Raw genomic sequence first — 18,999 nt, 5'->3', positions numbered from 1 at the left:
CCAAAGTTGAGTATTTGTGTTCACATGATGTTAAGTGTTAACTCATAGAGATAGAACACTATAGATTATCATCACTGAAAAAAACACTAGCGCTGCATTTTTCCTTATTTCTGTTTTATTAAACCATCTTTAAGGATGAAGAATTTTAGGGAAGGCGAAGACCGCCAAAAATACATCTCCTAAACCGAAATATGCTTCTCCCTAACCAAACAAGCATCTGCCAAACAAACTAGTATCTCCCAAGCCAAACAAGCATCTCTTAAAACAAACATGCATCTTCCAAACCAAACCAACATCTACCAAACCAAGCAAACTTCTCTTTAACCAAACAAACATCTCCCAAACAAAACAGGCTTCTCCCCAACCAAACAAGCTTCTTCCAAACCTAACAAACATCTCGACCCAAACCCAATTAGCATCTCTCAAAGCAAACAAGCTTCTCCAAAGCAAACAAACATGCCCACCAAAACAAGTATCTCCAAAACCAAACTAGCTTTTCCGAAACCAAACAAGCATCTCCCAAGCCAAACAGGCTTCTCCCAAATCAAACATGCATCCCCCAAACCAAACAAGCATGTCCTAAAGCAAACAAGCATCTCCTAAAGCAAACAAACATGCCCCAAACCAAACAAGAATCCCCCAAGCCAAACAAGCTACTCGATCCAAACCGAATAAACATCTCCCAAATCAAAAAAGCTCCTCCCAAGCCAAACAGGCATCTCTCAAACCAAACAAGCTCCTTCCAAAACAAATATCTCGATCCAAACCGAGTAAGCATCTCCCAATCGAAAGAAGCATCTTCCAAGCAAAACAAGCGTCTCCTAAAGCAAACAAGCATCTTCCAAGCCAAACAGGCTTCTCCCAAGCCAAACAGGCTTCTCCCAAATCAAACAAGCTTCTCCTAAGCCAAACAGCCCTCTCCCAAATCAAACAAGCTTCTTCCAACGCAAACAAACATCTTCTAAAGCAAACAAGCATCCCCCAAACCAAAGAAGCACCTCCCAAACCAAGCAAGCTCCTTCCCAAACCAAAGAAGCATCTCTCAATTCAAACAAGCATCTCCTAAACCAACCATGCATTTCCCTAATCAAACAAGCCCGTCCCAAGCCACAAAAGCATCCTCCAAACCAAACAGGCATCGCTAAACCAAACAAGCATCTCCCAAACCAAACAAGCTTCTCCCAAGCCAAACAAGCATCTCCCAAACCAAGCTAGCTCTTCATACTATCTCCTAAGCCTAACAAACATCTCGATCCCAACCAAAAAACCATCTCCCCAACTAAACAAGCTTCTCCCAAACCAAACAATAAACATCTTCATATATCAGTACTTTGTGTATCTTTGTGAATGTAGCTTGTCCTTTACCTTATCTCAAACCACAAACCAATCCAACACTGTACAGATATATCCTTCAGGCACATAAATGTATTCCTTTTTAAATCTACTAGCTCTTAATATCCATAGACATGAAACGCAATAATATTTTTAGCCTCAGCACAATACAGTCTACTCGATACAGGGAATACTTAAGACCCCAGCAACAATCTACTATATTGTGTAAAGTAAATACTATGTACGTCTCATGGTAGTCCGATACAGGCCATATAAAAGAATCTACATGTATACAGTAGCAATATATTATGCCATGTATACAAAGTACACGGGTTATGTTTTTCATATATCAGCGAGGCTTTCTTCAACGGTTACGGGGACGACTGTGTATAGGCTTACCTATCTAGGAGCACTCTAATTCAGTGCCTGGCACAAAGAAGAGAGCTCCCAATGATTGAAACAAGGATTTGTACTTTACGTCGTTCACAAGACTTTGTAAAGCTTTAATTCTTTCATAAGACTTGGTATTCACATGTACATATATAGAACGACCTACCTTCTCGATTATCCCTTGGCCTATATGTGAACCTTAACGCATACCTCGATCAGAATGGTTAAGTAGATCAGCGAGAAATCTAATACTAGCAGTTAGTGGCCTCGTACCCAGTTTTTATAGGCGTTCTGATATTATTTATTTATTTGATTAGTATTTTACGCGGTACTCAAGAATATTTCACTTAAACGACGGCCATCATTGTGGTGAAAGCAATCCGGGCAGAGCCCGGGAGAAACCCACGACCATCTGCAAATTGCTGTCAAACTTTCCCACGTGCGGATGTGCGTTCTAATCATGCGTGTGGATATAAGTATCCCCACATCACACCAATCATGTACAATGGCCTACTTTGCTGGTGATCCGTTGGAATCCGTGTTTATAGCAAGTCCTACTAAATAAATGTCTGCACTCACTCCTCATTGCAGGGTCTGTTTGCGAGGTGGGGTGGGGGTGGGGGCTTGTCAGTCAACAGCAGGGTTGGGCTGTGACCACATGTCAGCTGTCAATGGATTCGTTGTAGATAACGATGAAGGTAAATTTTAAATAAGACGATTATTGATCTCCTGGGGTTAGTTATGACATAGACAACTAGAAACAATAAGTATTTCTGGATAAGCAAAGTAGATATTTTAATGCATGATGTTGGGATGTATCCATGTGTTTGATATGCCATTTATTGCTCAGAGCACCGAATAATTTATGTCTCGGTGCTTTGCTGATAAGCGTGTCGGAAAAGAATAATTCAAATTTACCAGATTCAAATGTAAATTTTTATTCATTGCTTTAATTTAAGTCTTTCAATCATTGTCCCAATCTTCTGTGGATAACTATCTGCAGTACAATATATTAGAGAATACTTTGTGCATTTGGGCGTGAAATGTTTAACGACTGTTTTATTGATTAGATTTAAAGCAGAACAAAACGTAAAAATGATGCCCAATATCAGATGAAGGAGCGTCAAATCTTATTTGCAAATATGATATTTAATATTTTGGGGGATTTCATTTTTCAAGAGAAAGGGGTATTTGAAAATATTTTTGAATGGTGGGTATTTGGGACCAACATTTGTTTTTTATCGTTGTTGCATAATAATGTTCTAAATAAGGATGTGATGCTTGTGTAATAAATTTATTGGAATGTAAATTTTTTGTTTATATCGAAACATATACATTTAACCTAAACTATGACTACATTTATGAACATATTAAAAATATATATGTGATCTAAATTGAGGTTTAATGCATTTGTTAGCTGCAAAGAACAAATTCTAGTGCAAAAATATTTATTGAACCTGTGTAACATCCTCATTTATGACATTATTAAACAAAGATATAAATACCAAAAGTTGGTCCAAAATACCCACCATACAAAAATTTTTATCAAATGTCTTTTTCTCCTTAAGAAAAAATCGGAAAAAATAGTTATTAGTTATTATTTAGGAATAAACTTTTCGCACTCTTTCATCTGAACCTTATGCCCTTTTTATGTTTTCCCCACCTTAAAGGGTTAAATGGTGTTTAGTGCTGTTTGTTGTGTAACCCGATATCGCAGAATCATGTTTCGCACGAAGCCAAACTTGACAAGATAACATTGAAAGAATTTCCGATAGTTCACCTTTATATAAATCTCATGTGTCTCCAAAATGTGCCCTGTCCATGTTGACATATTCTTGAGAACGGCATAAAACACTAATCAAATACATAAAAAATCTAATAAATGACCAAAACACCGCTTCATACGTAAAGACGGGATTGATATCCAGCTTCAAGCCATTGATTTGGCACAGAATTGGCATACAGTTGACTAACTCAACTGCCATATCCCTGTCACATATAAATAACATCATTGATTTGATAACGATGGAAAAAAGATGGAAACGATTCGTTTTACTTGCGGATGTGGATTATATTTTCATAAGCAAATAAATACAAATGTTTTCGTCAATAAACGAAAGGCTTTCCTGTGCTACAAAGAAGGCAAATTTAGAGGATGCGTTAATAAAAGCACGCCCTTCAGTCTTACCACTCCATTTTGCTACACAAATTAAAGACGTGAAATAAAACTTCTAGATGATAAAAATGTCCTGAAGAAATAGCAAGCAACAAATCATCAACCCCTGGCTATAGTGGTACTTTTGGTTCTTACTTTTCCTTTAAAAGACTCCAAAACGCAGGTTATAGTTTTAAGGGAAATGATGAAATTATGCTAACGCATACATAAGAAAAGAAAGTCGTTTTAAGCCATATTTTATGTCTGTGAATTATACCCGTATTTTATGCATATTTCCATATTTTCCAAAATTGGACATATGGACTTCGGAAAAATATGTAATCAATGGACATACTTCCAACGCGGCGGCCAGTTTTGCCACATCCCCTCCCCATCACAACCGTATATACGAACTCCCTCCCCCGCCTTCCACACACAGTTTGTTTCGACAACTATGAACATTTACGTCGAATTTAGCCTACTTAATTACCAAATTAACCACTCAGGGGTGAGGAAAACTTTTGTCTAAAAACATTTTTTTACTGCAGAAGAAGGAAACAGAAAAATTTTTTTGTCCGCCATAAGATATTACGAAACACCCTAAACAGCATATTAACAAAACGCAAATGTTTTATGCATCCTGTACCTCTATAACCAGTTAATCCTTCAGCGTCTGACATGGATACACGGTATGCAGTCGGAGATAGACTCGTGCACACGAAGACACACGTATGGGATGCACACGAAGACACACGTACGAGATGCACACGAAGGCACTCGTATGGGATGCACACGAAGACACACGTACGAGATGCACACGAAGACACTCGTACGAGATGCACTCGCAAACATGCGCACATACTATAACAGACAAACGACTAGACACGAATACGCATAAAGGCGTTTAGCCGTGCTAGAAGTGTAACACTATTAAGTGTGTCCACTCTTAAAATGCTGCTAATTCTGCCGCCATATGGCCTATACAGACAACATGCCAACCACATTCTCGCAAGAACTCCTACAACTCTCACACGCAGAGCTACATTCTGGGCGAGAAAACAGAAGGAGACAGGTGGTTAAATGTTGCGTGTGATACACCATTTTCATTGACAGGCACCCCTGTCATCTGCTGGCATAGAAAGCTTATGACGTTATTTTGAGCTTTCCACTTATGCCCATTAACTGATCAGCTCAATCTTAACGACACAGCACTATATGGAAGGGCACAACTCGGCGTAAAATTTGTGTCTGAAAGAAGAGCAGGTTCAGATGACACATGCGCAATTCTGGCAATTGGGTCTGAGAATTGCCACCGATCTGAAGAGTGAAGGAGCGCTGATTTCATAACACTACCATACACTCTAAATTTCTGCACTGCCACTACTTAGCAGGTGAATCAGAATATCTTCGTGATTGATAGAACTGTCAAGACTTTTTCATTCACAGGCACCCCTGTCATCTGCTGGCATAGAAAGCTTATGACGTTATTTTGAGCTTTACCCAGTGTAACCAAATCCCTGTATTAAGTGACCAAGGTAATATGCTATGACTTCACTTCCTGCAAACACAACGCAAGAAAATGGCGTTCATGCGAGGTTGATATTTTGATATGTTGAAGAAAAACAGTGCAAGCTGCATATTCGACACAATAACACGCAAAAGGTTAGGGGGTGTATATTTTTGAGGTTGAAGTGAAACAATTTACTACATGAATGGTAAGGAAAACCAATACTCTGGTGTGACCTACAAGAACTGCAGGCAGTCGTGATCGAGTAACCCTATCAGTTCACCTCCGACTCCACCCACACAATCTTGTCACTATATGGCTGGACAATTTCCGATGTGGCGTTAAACCATAATCATTCATTCATCCCATCCGCCCCACATACAGAAATGATGCCTTTTTTCCACAGAGAAATTTAGGTTGCACGGTCGAGTGGTAACATATGTCTCCAGTAAAGATGGGGAATTTGACTTATCTTTTTTGATCATATATATATATATATATATATATATATATATATATATGCATTATATACTTAATAAACATTGCGTTGATACGTGCATAAATAATTATCCGCTAGGAGAACAGAGTAACTGTAAGTGACTGACAGGGATGTATTTTCCCAGGCATTGCCACTCCCTATGTTCATTGTTGAAACTCTATGTATAATGATCCATAGCACACTGCTTGCATGACAGTTCTGGTCAACACATTTCTTTGTGCTGGTACGCGCTGAAAACCCGCAGTAAAAACAGCAGGGGTCGGCTTGTTGTTACAGTATACGTCAGCTTGTGTAGTGTTAGCCAATTTGTATGTCCAGTTATAAAAGAATTGAGGCTTGCGAGCACCCACAGTGTTCTTTACAATCCTGGAGGAGTACACATTAAACCCCTGAAGACTTTATTTGATAGTACTTAAACTAACGTCTCAGTAATCTGCTTTGTTCATTCAGAGCTCGCACTCGGTCACCCTTGGGTCGTCAATATGGCGGTGTGGTCTCTGGGATGCGATGTGCCCGTTTGGATCATATTGTCGGCTCTGACTTTAATTCTCCTGTACCTGTAAGTACATGCATGCAGCTATTCTCTCTTATTGCTTGGAGATAGGTAATCGAATCGATTTAGTATATCGCACAAATTACATGCCCCTGGATGACAAAGCGATCTTAGACTGAAGTAAAAATTTCAATCATTAAATTTGGTATCTTCCTTTCCGTTATTTTAGCTGAAATTTGTTATACAATAACTTACCCAGAATTTATGCTGTCCAATGATACTTTGCCTTTCTTACGTAAGAAATAACACTTTCAACGTGATTTGATAATTTAATAAATTGCCTCGTGATCCCGGAGTTCTAGAGGTACGTTATCTATTATATATAAACTGCAGTTATTCGCATGTATCGATTTGTTTCATGGACATGAGAAGTTTTCAAATGTAAATGTCTGTTTGCTAAGGGATATATTTTGGCGTGATAAGCTCATATTCGAACATCAGAGTCGAGGTGATTTTTTTTTTTTTTTTTTTTTTTTTTTGATTGGTGTTTTACGCCGTACTCAAGAATATTTCACTTATACGACGAATATTTCACTTATACGACGAATATTTCACTTATACGAAGAATATTTCACTTATACGAGAGTCGAGGTGACATGGCATATTCATAGTTCTGAAGTGAAGTGATAGCTGCATTGAGGCAATCATCAATGCACTCTTTAGTCACTGGAAATGAAAACAAACCAAATTTAACCCATGCGAGAGAGGCCTTGAACAAGATTTTAGCATGAATCATAAAAATATGGCTTTTAGGTATGAATTTTTTTTTTCTTGAAAACTTAATTCGAATGTGTCTCTGTCCTGTAGTTCTTTAAAACTTTAGAAATCAGCATTTCGCCAAATTATCTCCTTGTTATTTATCACCTCCTAGCCCATGCGAGAAACCCGGATGCTCCAAGCTATGAATATAGGTATTCGGGGATGAACGAATGATTACGGCTTAAAGCATACATGAAACGCTTCCGGTTTTATTTCTCAATGTGCAAATTATCATGTGGTGCAGCGGTGAATTCAACCATGACCCCTGTTTAAAATGAACTCTGCGGGGGACAGACCGAACGGGAGCGGAGGTATGGGGGACAAACCGAATGGGGGCGGACGTAGGAAAGCGGAGGGGGCGCTAAGCTGGCCCGTAGAAGCCACGCAGTATCTGGGTAACTGTCAACTTGTCAACACTGTACACGGTTCTCCGGGCTCGGAGAATTTCCTTTGGCCCGGGGGTGGGGGTGTGGGGGGTGTGGGGGGTTGGAATCACTGAGAATTTGTTTGACGGGGGCTTCGGGGTGGGGGTGGAATCACTGAGTTTCCAGTAAGATCCACGATGACGTAATTTCTGAAAAAAATCCGACCGTTGGCGGAAAATATGCATAATAAAAGAGAGGTAATGAACAGGTATACATATACCCACGAAATGAATTTTTAACAAAATATCCGGGACACACTTTTCTTCATTTGGCATAGAAAGATCTTTATAGTTCCCTTTCATGCATGTTTTAAAACAGCCCTTCGGCAATATTGCAGCCATCAGGCGACGAAGATGTTCGAATGTAAGGTTCGATTTTCCATGGCATATACATAAACGTTACAATTATTCAAACGTAAAAGTCGATGGCAATTGCAAAAACTGGATGGATGCTTTGGTTAGGGACTGAGCCCCTTTTCAAATGTTCATTCAGAAAAGTTCTCCTCTCAATGAATTGACGTCACTTACCACGTGGTGGAAATCTCCTCAGTCGATTTGCTATGGATATAATTTACAGCATTCGAATTTAAAGACGGATTTTTTGTGGGAAATAAATAACACGCATTTCCATATTCGAAGTATGGGTTGGTTTGATTTAGGGTGTATATGACACGCTATCGAATATAAAGGCCGATTATGGCCGGGATATGGGATGACAGCTCAGGCCTTTAGTTGCTACGTAAGGCACCCACACGCCCCCTACAGCCACCTCCACGCGGGAAAACTTACCGCTGTAAGTTGGGCCCGTTCGAACGTTTGCTATATACGGAATCCGAGGGTTTGCGGTACGTAGAAATGTCAAAACCTGTATGGGTAAAACATCTTGTGCTGTTCATGACAAAGCTTGTATGGAGCAGTACAAACAAATGTACAACATCCTTACATCTGATGGCCACATTCAGGCCTTCTAGCTCCAATCAAATAAAGCACCAAATCTCACCAAAGGGCTTAAACTTTTCAGGTATGGTACGTGGCCTTACTCATTCTTCAGCGAGAGAGGGATCCCAGGACCAAAGCCTTTGCCTTTTATTGGAAACTTGATTGACTTTTTCACAAAGGTAACTTATAACATAGGTGGTTTTTGTAATTTATAAGATATTAATTACTCGGTGAGGGGGGGGGGGGGGCATATAAACCTTACATGTTAGTCGTATGTCACAATTCACCTCTAGCTTTTAGTGAGAAAGCGTGTCAGGTGCTTCTAGAACTGAAACCTGTTTAAATTCACATTTCAAATATAAAACATAGCACTGCCATTATGAATATTTCGAAAGTTGAGAAAAGCTCTTGTATTTGTCTGATTGAGGTTCTTTCTTCACTTGTGGCTGCACTTGGTTTTATGTATATTTTTCATTCTGAGTTTTAACTGCTCTTTCAGGAGGAATTAGTAAACCAAAGGAAGTGGGTGAAGCAGTATGGGAAAATCTACGGGTGAGGAATTACTATTTATTCGTTTTTTTCTAAACCAATGTGTTTTATGGTTAAAGTGTAACTGCTGTCTGTTTTAAAATAGTCATGAAGAGCGACAAATATTATTGTTATATGGGGAGTGAAGAAAAGTATGAGAAAAAATGACTTAGTACCTCTGGGCATGGCTTATATCGTTTAATGATCCCCCTGTTGTATGGATAAAGAATCACAAGGGCGAGCTTTGTGGACCGGCTCCTCGCTTCATTACGGTAACCGAATCACCTGACCTCCGACGAGTCGAACGAGGATATACAATCGAAACTGACTGGGTGTGAGGGGAGATATAGAGTCTCCTGGGTTAAGCCCTGCAGCCTTTGTGATATTTGAAAAAAATCTTGCATGCCTTATATTCAGCCATGACTAGGCACAGAACCAAAAGCCTGAGCGGAATTCCTTTAAGCATCTCTGTCTAATTTATGGTCCGATAAGTGGTTCATGTTACAATAAATCAGGGGCCCTGGGTCGGGTCATACCAAAGACTGAGCGGCGAGAGCAAGGAAGTAGGAACGGTTGGCCCGGTGTCAGTATATTTTGACTGAGAGGGGTGTCTTGTCTAGTGTCTTCAGCATGATAATTCAATGGCAGCAGGACTCTTAGAGGTGGAGGGGCTGATCGCGGGGAGGGAGCGATAAGGTGGGGAAATACCACACTGGGTAATGGGTTGATATTGCTCAGATTATTAAGTTGCGATATTCATATTTTCGTTGGAGTGAAGGTTACTGACCAGCTGAATGAAACATGGTATATAACGTCGATGCAATTCATATAGAACATGGACTGTTCTTGGAGATGAGTAGAATGTAAGGTCAAAATATTCATCAATTGTGTTACTGACTTCGGGGAAAAAACTTCCTCAAATGCCAATGGAACCATATATAGTTATGGACAATTTATCTCTTGACCGTCATACATGAAGGACTGCCTATTATGTTTATCTTTATTACTATTACGACAACTCGGTTTTACCATTAATCACCCCCTCATGTGTTGTAGGTATTACTTAGGTCGACAACCTGTGTTATGTGTGCACGACCCAACTTATACTGGAGAATATTATGGTGAAGAATTTCTCCAAGTTCTGTAACAGAGATGTGAGTTTTTACCCTTTTAGGAGTTCTTTTTATTCCGTAAAAATGGCTGCAGATGTGACAGGTGATGATAAGTGCCAAAGAGATTAAGTAATGCGAAAAACGTTCTCCTTACAAAGTAATAGAATGATAATTAACGGAACAAAAATTATACGGCTTAATACATCGCGTTAAAAGAAAACAAACACATACAATAAAATGTGATAAATACTCGTGCCGGTGGTACATGTCCGTAGAAAGGTCTGTCGGTTTGCGTATAGTCGCATTTTCTCCAAAAGGGAAAATAATAAAAAAAAAAATTTTTCAGGGAAACACACCGATCAACCACCCGATGGACAAGTGTCTCATATTCCTTAAAGACAGTCACTGGAGAGGAGTAAGAAATGTTGTTTTGCCAACGTTTAGTTCCGGAAAACTGAGAAAGGTTAGTATATCGCACCTTCACATGTATCGCATTGTAATGTAACATATCTCGCCCCCAAATGTATCGCACCACACATTTGTTCCACAGCACCACCAATTGTATCGCATCGCAAAATCTCTTATATCGCACCTCCAAATATATTGCGCCGTGTGACTAAATTAAAAGGAGAAAATGATTTTTTTGAGCTTTTAAAATCAGTTTACAATCAAATAAATAAAAGTAATTCAATTCACCTATAAAATATGTTACATTGCTAGCTTCTCCCGTTGACAAAATTTATTAATCTTATCACTAAAATGAGCCTGTCGACAGCTCTGAACCAGTCATGACTGATACACAATAGACACGTACTTTCCTTGGTATACGTCTTTCTGTAAATTTAAATAGATTTGCCATCGTCTATTTCGGCAACTGATGTCATTTATCGTCATATTGGTTGGTCATTTTCAGATGGTTCACGTGATCACTGATTGCGGAAGGCGATTAGATGGAAGATTCCACAAACTGGCTGAAGCTGAGCAAACGGCGGATTTAAAAGAGTAAGTGTATACAATTTTTTTCATAAAAAAACATGCATCAGATATTTCCAAAACAGGGTGTACTCCGAGACCCCAAAAATTTGTATTGTTTTCAGAGCTGTTTTAATGGATTGAGTCTATTTTAGTAAAATTGTCCGTTAATCAATTTTCGTAAAATCGACTCTCTTCCAGACCGTCTGATAATTTTATTGGAGCTTAAAAGTTCGCAGTTTCTGTTCTTTGTACTTATGTATTCCACCACTGAAGACTACATCCACCTGTGAATTTCATTGTTGCACGGTGAAGTGAACAAGTGGCCATAAAGCACTAAATTAAAAGAAAACCGAATATACCGAGAGAATCCAGAGCTACGGCGACAGAGTACTTGTTAAACAGTCACATGTAACCAGTGAAACCCGGCCTCATACTAATCTAACTGATTTTTGGTTTTTCCTAAATGAACATGAAGATCTAACACTCATGATTTTGTAACGTCAAGCTTTGCAGGTTTGTTGTTGTTGTTCCAGCTTGTTTGGTTGCTACGCCCTTGACGTCATATCCGCTACCGCGTTTGGACTGCAGGTCGACTCCCAAAAAGACAAGAACGATCCATTTCTCATTCACGTGGGAAAGATTTTCGAAATGTCTATTCCTATCAGCTATTTGATATACAGTAAGTTCATTGGTTGATTTGTCCAATCTAGATTTCTTTTGTATTGATTGTCACTGTAAGATTTCAGCTTCAGGTCCGCACTTGAAGGAGGTCAGGATGCTTACCCTGTACCGATCTGTGTCCCTTATCTGAGGCTATGATGATGCAGTAAGCTAACAGTAATTAAACACAAACACAAACAAAACAAAAAAGGTTTGGGTTTTTCCAGCATTGTAATTAGCCATGAACCATGTGTCTTAACTCAACCTAAAGCGTATCTTTTCTGAGGGCTGTCTGTATACACCTGGGCAACCGTAATCCACTGTTGTCCGATTAATTGAAGGAAAAGTTTTATTTTATCAATTTTACCGATTATTACTGATATCTGTTAGTTAAAATCCAACATGTCAAAAGCATGATAAAGTAGTAAAGCGATAGTACATCACGTCACTTTTTCTGGTGACCACCAAAGCTAATCGAATCGTGCTCTGAATTTCAAACATTGTTGCCTTTTTGTTTTCAGCAACATTGCCGTTCCTGCGTGGTCTAAATGATTATATGGGTTTGGGAATTTGGCCAAAAGATAGTATCAAGTTTTTCAATGAAACCATTACAAGAATGGCAGCGTCGAGAGACAAAGGCTCCACTGTAAGTAATTCAAAAACATTATTGTGCACAAATATCTTTTACATGTAGTGCCACCGGAAAAGCTTGGTTCCGTCTTGACCGCTAAATTTAAAATAACCCTTGTCTCGATGTGAATTACTGGCATTGTTCGCAAATATACGTAAAACGTATAAATAAGATTTGAACAAGGTGTTTGATTGTGTGCTATATATTATTATTGCATGGGTATATACTATATTTTTGATCTAATGTTCAAATGTTTGAACTCATGTATTTTGAATGCCTTTATCGATTACCTTTTGTTCCCTGCAGCCAATCAATCTTCCTGATTTTTGGAAAATTTGATCTTACATCAAATTTTCGCTTAAGAACAAGGTTGATTGTTTCGAACTTGTGTCATGAATTATTAGTACAAAAGGAAACGAAAAAACAAATATATCTGTACACATACATTATTGAGCACTAAAACCAGTTTTATTTCTACATGGCAGGAACGAAATGACTTTCTCCAGCTTCTCATTGACGGTGAATCCAGTGATTTCGGGGACGGTGCAGGCAGGCGAAGTGAGTTATAATATCTAATAATTACAGCAACAAATTTCATTTCGTATCATTTTCTATTTCCCCAAATTAAACGAAGAACTATATGTATAATATATGGCATTCAACCCTAAAGCGTACACAAGAGGCGAGAACAGTAACGCCGAAACGTTCATTTTATCACACATGCCGAATTCGACATTTAACTGTTGTATGGCTTCGAAACACGTACATGTGCATATCACTGACTCTTAGAGGCAGTCCGAGCTGCTCAATGCTGCCAGCTGCCCAATACACTTTGGGAGCGCTATGCAGTTTAAATATTTTTTTGATATAGTGGCAATCAAATATATTAACACAATGCGTTTAATGACTAACAAACTTGTAATTTGATAGGTCTGACAGCATCCTGCGGATAGTCGTGGGTTTCAGCTGGACTCTGCCCGGTTTTCTCCCACCATAATGCTGACCCCCTCCGTCGTATAAGTGAAATATTCTTGAGTACGACGTAAAACGCCAATCAAATAAATAAATAAATAAATAAATAAATAAATAAATAAATAAATAAATGAATGAATGAATAAATAAATAAATAAATAAATAAATAAATAAATAAATAAATAAATTTAATTTGATAGTCGCTACATTTTTATTTTATCCGTTGGACGTATGCTAAATGTTAACTTATTAACAGCTAAGAATTAACGCCATTATCCACAGTTGTAATTTATTCCATTTTCAGGTCTTTCTACTGAAGAACTGGTTGCGCAGGCGTTTCTTTTCTTCATTGCTGGATACGAAACTACGGCTACCTTAATGACTTTAGTTTGTTTCAACCTAAGTCGGTACCCGGATTTGCAAGAGACGGTGTATCAAGAAATGGTCGATGTTCTTGGAGATGTAAGTTGATGCAATCTATTTATCGTTTTTGTTTGTTGGGTGTGGGAAGGTGGTAGGGAGTATTTCGGTTCATATGTCTGTCACAAGGCGCCCATGAATTACCACTTTTATCCTAGGATGGGTGATCACAAACTTCCAAACACAGCATTGTACTTAAGTTTCTTCTCTTTAACAAAATTAGTCAGTGAGACAGTAGGGTAAAATGAAGGAGATACTCGCAGCTTACCAGTAAAATATTACGACAAATTTGAGTTCTGACAACATTAACTCAATCCCACTGAGTCTCTTTCAATCCTTAGATGGTCTATGGTGAGCGTGACCTGATTAGCATTTATTCCCAACGCGATATCCATAACCAACGGTGTTGGAGGCTTTGAAAAAAAACTGTGACCCTGGCATATATTAACATTATTCTCAGGATATAGATTTATTTATTTATTTATTTATTTTATTTTATTGGTGTTTTACGCCGTACTCATGATTATTTCACTTATATACGACGGTGGAAATGGTGGAAAGCAAGTATGCATAGCCCATGGGAACTCCACGACCACCCGCTGACTGTTCCCAGACCTTTCCATTTACTGTTGGAGAGGAAGCCAGCATGAGCTGGACTGGAACTCCCAGCAACCGTATTGGCGAGTGGCTCGCGTGTCACTGTGCAGGGCACTAGATATATAATTGACATATATGCACATATAGCAACGATGTAATCATACAGCTATCACAAACAATGACCACAAAGCCATTTTCGCCTTCTACGAAACGATAACATTTAATTTCATCTAATAATACTCAGGAGAAGTGCGGCCACAAAAACCTAACAGCGTTGTTGTTGGTATTTAAAACATAAGATTTTAACAAGTATTCCTTCTCTAACTAAAATTGGAAAACTGTTTTGCTAAACATATCTATGAGATTTGATCCATGTTTGTTTCAAAGTTTGTGACTTAATCGCTTCCTTAAAATGTCGGCGCGATGTTCCCTTTCCTGTATGTACATAATTTATGACGTGATGAAATTGCAGGACGAACCGACCTACGAGATGATGTCCAAGCTGGTTTACCTAGAACAGTGTTTGAATGAAACCCTCAGGATGTTCCCACCCATCCAGTCGTAAGTGTCGAAACATTTTCATTCTTTCATAAATAGCGGGCACATCTTCGTTGAGTGTTTAAAATGTTTATCCTTTAATCGCTGGGACGCATGAAGTTCGGGTTCAAACTCAGAATAACACCGGGACTTTTTTCACTGTTCGTGTGCTGATGTTGACAACAGACGGCCTACAACGATCATGTTGACGTATGCATAGTCATCGCACAGTTTGCGCAGTTCATTGAAGAAATGGCTTGCAAAATCTGTACATCACGGTTTGGATAGTTGGCCAATAAGCCAGGTGTATCTGGTTTCTTGCACACATAAAAGTGACCATCACCACCCAAGTAAAGCAATCTTGGGTATGGCGTTAAGATAATAAATCCAACAAATCTCCCAGTCCCACTAATGTGGCCCGTGTTCACTGAAGAAACACAGAATGAAGATGAGTCGGAATTCAGGTATTCTGCCCGACTTCAGCTATATACATGACGATATGAGGCAGGTAAGACCTCACCCGTGTCACTAAATAAACGTACGGTTTTAGTAAATGTGACTTGATGAGCTGCGACGCATGGGCATTAAAAAATGTACCTTCAACATGGACAAAAACGTCACCGTCTTCCCATATTAACGATTTCAGAGCAACATCACCGTAATGTTTATGATAAGTAAAATTGCCTTTTCCCACAGCATGAGCAGGGAAGCCAGTGAAGATGTTGATATCGGGGGATACAAGATTCCCCAGGGCACAGTCATCAATCTGCCCTTCAGATACATTCACATGGACCCAGAGATCTATCCAGAGCCTGAAGTCTTCAACCCTGATCGGTAAGATGCCACAAAACTTCACTTCGCCAAGAATTGCTAGTGAAAGAGCCCCACTAAGGCAGAGTTGACCTATATTTAACTCATGACGTATACTTATCAAACGTCTTAAGACTTAAGTCAAATCTTCCAACACAGCTACAAATAAAATGCTTTGATCTAGAAAGCTTAAAATTTGTACACTGATTTTTACTGCAGAACAATGTACTAACCATAATTTGAACTCTTTTCTGTTCTGAGATTGGCTCGCAATTTATGTCTTAAGCCTTTAGTTGCTTGAAATATACGGGCCCTGGTTCACCCTGACTATGTTGCCCCAGACTGTGTTTGAATCCTTGACGAAGATTGGTGGGTTATTGCTGTTAGAATTTGGTTAGTGACCAGATATGCCAAGAATTGAATACCAACTCTGTTATTTATCGATGACGATGTTTAGGTGTGGATTTTAACTTGGTTATTCACTTTCTCGTGGTGTAAAAGTGTCCTCGACACAATATGGCTGAAATATTGCCGACGTGGCGTTAAGCCATGATCATTCATTCATTCATTGTAACTTGGTTATTAAATCGTGTTATAATTTATAAGAGGGCATTCTGATAGTCTTATCAGTCGTTGAGTTAGTAGGTATGCTTTTTAGCCGATTAACTCGGTATTTTGTGATAATATTGACTAATACTAATCTCCACAACAATTTAATAATCGAATCAATAGAAAAACAGCTAAACATTTAACGCCTAAATGCAGAAAGCATTCTCTAATATATGGTACTGCAGACAAACGGATCCACAAAAGAATGGGGTAATGAATGAAAGAGTTAATTAAAGCAATGAATAAATGAATCAAGTAATTCAATCCCTAGCATTAAAAAATAAGTTAAGAAAGAAGTCCTGAACTGTGCAATCCCTTAGACCCACCTCTCCCCCACCCCCACCCGAAAATAAATTATTGAGGTAATGATCACATGAATATCGCCTCTTAAACAAATCATCGAGAAAGTAAATAACATTTAATTGTCCAGTCATTCCGTTTCAGATTTGCCCCAGAAAAACGTGCCACGACAAAACTTTCCTTCATGGCGTTCGGACAAGGCCCTCGAATCTGTCTTGGAAACAGACTCGCTATTCTGGAGGCCAAGATTGCCCTGTCTTTTGTGCTGAGAAAATACGTCCTCACTCCCGAAGGCGATTCAGCGGTAAGAGACGTTCCGCTCACATACCTGTTTGTCCTTCAGCTGCATGCTAGTCCTTGAATTTATAGCGCTCTCAGGAGCAGTTGGTGGTCGAATGGTGAAAGGACTTGTCTTCGTGAGGAAGCTCGTGGCGTGGGTTCGAACCCAAACTTGGTTTTTGATAACCCATCTCTTACACTTTTGAAGGACAACAATGTCCGACAAATATAGAGCCAGGTGTCCAATATAATTATAAGCAACAGTCATGTTGGGAATCAAGATTTCGTATTATATGAACTATATCCCAGATATATCGCTGTGTACAATGTGGCCAGTGTGATTTTATTTATTTATTTATTTGATTGGTGTTCAACGCTGTACCCAAAAATGTTTCACTCATACGATGGTGGCCAGAATCCGGGCAGAGCCTAGGGGAAACCTACAAGTACCCGCTGGTTGCTGACAGATCTTCCCACGTACGGCAGGAAGGGAAGATAGCATGAGTTGAACTTGAACTCACTGCGACCTCATTGGTGAGAGACCCTGGGTCATTGCGCCATGTTGATGTGCTCATCCCCTCGGCTACGGAAATCCCAGTTTGTGATTTTGTTCTGTGGTTAAACATGAAGCCAAACTGAGGGCAGGTAACCACAACAGCCGTTGCATTTTATTTTAGTGAATCAGTCAGTCAATCAACCAATCAACCTGTTCAACGATTAACTTATCCATTAATAATACACGCTGGGTGTCATTCAGAAATGTGTTTTTGCTGACTGCCACTTTAGGTTTTGGACTAGCGTCCAAATCCACCGTCTAGACCATGATTCGAGATACAAATGTAGTTCGCTGTGAGTTCATGTCCAGCTTATGCTGGACTCTGCTCCCGCTGTACGTTGGAAGGTCCGCCACCAACCTGCAGATGATTGTGGGTTTCCCCCGGACTCTGCTCGGTTTCCTTCGCACACAATGCTGGACTCTTACATCGAACATGCAATGCCGCATTGATTTTCAACGACACTGTTGCAAAAGCATACTGTAGTAATGCTTATTTGTTTCGTTTTCAGGCTGAACTCAAATTTCTCCCTGGCCCAATACTCATGGCTTCGACCCCTGTTAAGGTGGGATTGAAGCCCCGTACCTAAATCACGCGGCCCGGCAACTGTGACGAGATCTTGCGGGCCACAACGTAACCTGGGCGAAGTAACATGATCCATACATACATACACTTTGCAAAGAATTTCTTTGCGTGTTGTATTCTCTGATGTTATGGAAATATCGAGTTCCCAACCACCATGTTGCAATATGGGAGATTCCATCTGAATTATGTGTTGTTGAAATTCATAAGACTGAAAATTGCACAAGCGGGAAGACGTACAATTTGTGTGAACTTGCCTTTATGTTTCATCATGGCGTTATTTCATTGAACTTATCTGCTGCTCAGACAGACAAGATGGAGACCTTCATGTTGTCAGTATTTGCACAAGGAGAAAGACGTGCAATTTGTGCGAATTGACTTGCCACTGTGTTGCAATATGCCGGTATTTGGTAAAACTATCTGCTGTTCAAATAGACAGAACGAAAACCTCCAATTTCCTGAAGTGGGAAGACGTTTTACTTGAGTGAATTTGCATATTACCTGTAATTAAGATAGACGTCTATCGTAATCATAGGTATTACAATATCAACAGGTAAACGGGTGAGAAAAAAAGACTGCAATAGTCACGTTGTTTCTGCTTGTTTGTCTCTAATATTTTAATATTATTCCAATAAAACCCCAATACTTATTCTCAGTTTGGTTTTCATGGTTTTCTATTAAGCGTCAGTATTGTGAATATTTATGTAGGTACTTTCGCGCCCAGCCGTGAAATCGATTGTCCCAAATTCAGTGGCGAGTTGTGTTATGTCATCAGTGTGGAACCTTCCCCGCCGAATTTATTTATTTATTTTATTGTTGTTTTACGCCCTACTGAAGAATATTTTACATATACGACGGCGGCCAAAATTGTGGTT

At 39.3% G+C, this 18,999-nt stretch overlaps 1 protein-coding gene across 1 annotated transcript; it reads left to right on the top strand.

Annotated features, from left to right (window-relative positions):
* Positions 1-6,266: 6,266 nt before the first annotated feature.
* On the top strand, positions 6,267-18,760 carry LOC135479544 (cytochrome P450 3A29-like). The gene is made up of 14 exons (XM_064759424.1): positions 6,267-6,442; positions 8,641-8,737; positions 9,058-9,110; positions 10,143-10,240; positions 10,545-10,661; positions 11,112-11,200; positions 11,707-11,852; positions 12,355-12,479; positions 12,950-13,022; positions 13,741-13,898; positions 14,926-15,014; positions 15,687-15,824; positions 16,854-17,013; positions 18,054-18,760. The coding sequence occupies exons 4-14, from the start codon at positions 10,205-10,207 to the stop codon at positions 18,129-18,131; spliced, it is 1,209 nt and encodes a 402-aa protein (XP_064615494.1). The 5' UTR covers positions 6,267-6,442; positions 8,641-8,737; positions 9,058-9,110; positions 10,143-10,204; the 3' UTR covers positions 18,132-18,760.
* The last annotated feature ends 239 nt before the right edge of the window (positions 18,761-18,999 follow it).

The sequence above is a fragment of the Liolophura sinensis genome, chromosome 12, assembly GCF_032854445.1.
Source record: "Liolophura sinensis isolate JHLJ2023 chromosome 12, CUHK_Ljap_v2, whole genome shotgun sequence".
Classification (NCBI taxonomy): Eukaryota; Metazoa; Mollusca; class Polyplacophora; order Chitonida; family Chitonidae; genus Liolophura; species Liolophura sinensis.
Note: the sequence above shows the minus strand (reverse complement) of the source record. Positions and strands in the feature narration are given on the sequence as shown.

Coding starts and splice junctions, on each gene's coding strand:
- LOC135479544 (XM_064759424.1), top strand. CDS start 10,205: ATGGTGAAGAATTTCTCCAAGTTCTGTAACAGAGAT. Junction 13,899..14,925: donor TGGTCGATGTTCTTGGAGAT/GTAAGTTGATGC, acceptor ATGAAATTGCAG/GACGAACCGACCTACGAGAT. Junction 15,015..15,686: donor ATGTTCCCACCCATCCAGTC/GTAAGTGTCGAA, acceptor CTTTTCCCACAG/CATGAGCAGGGAAGCCAGTG.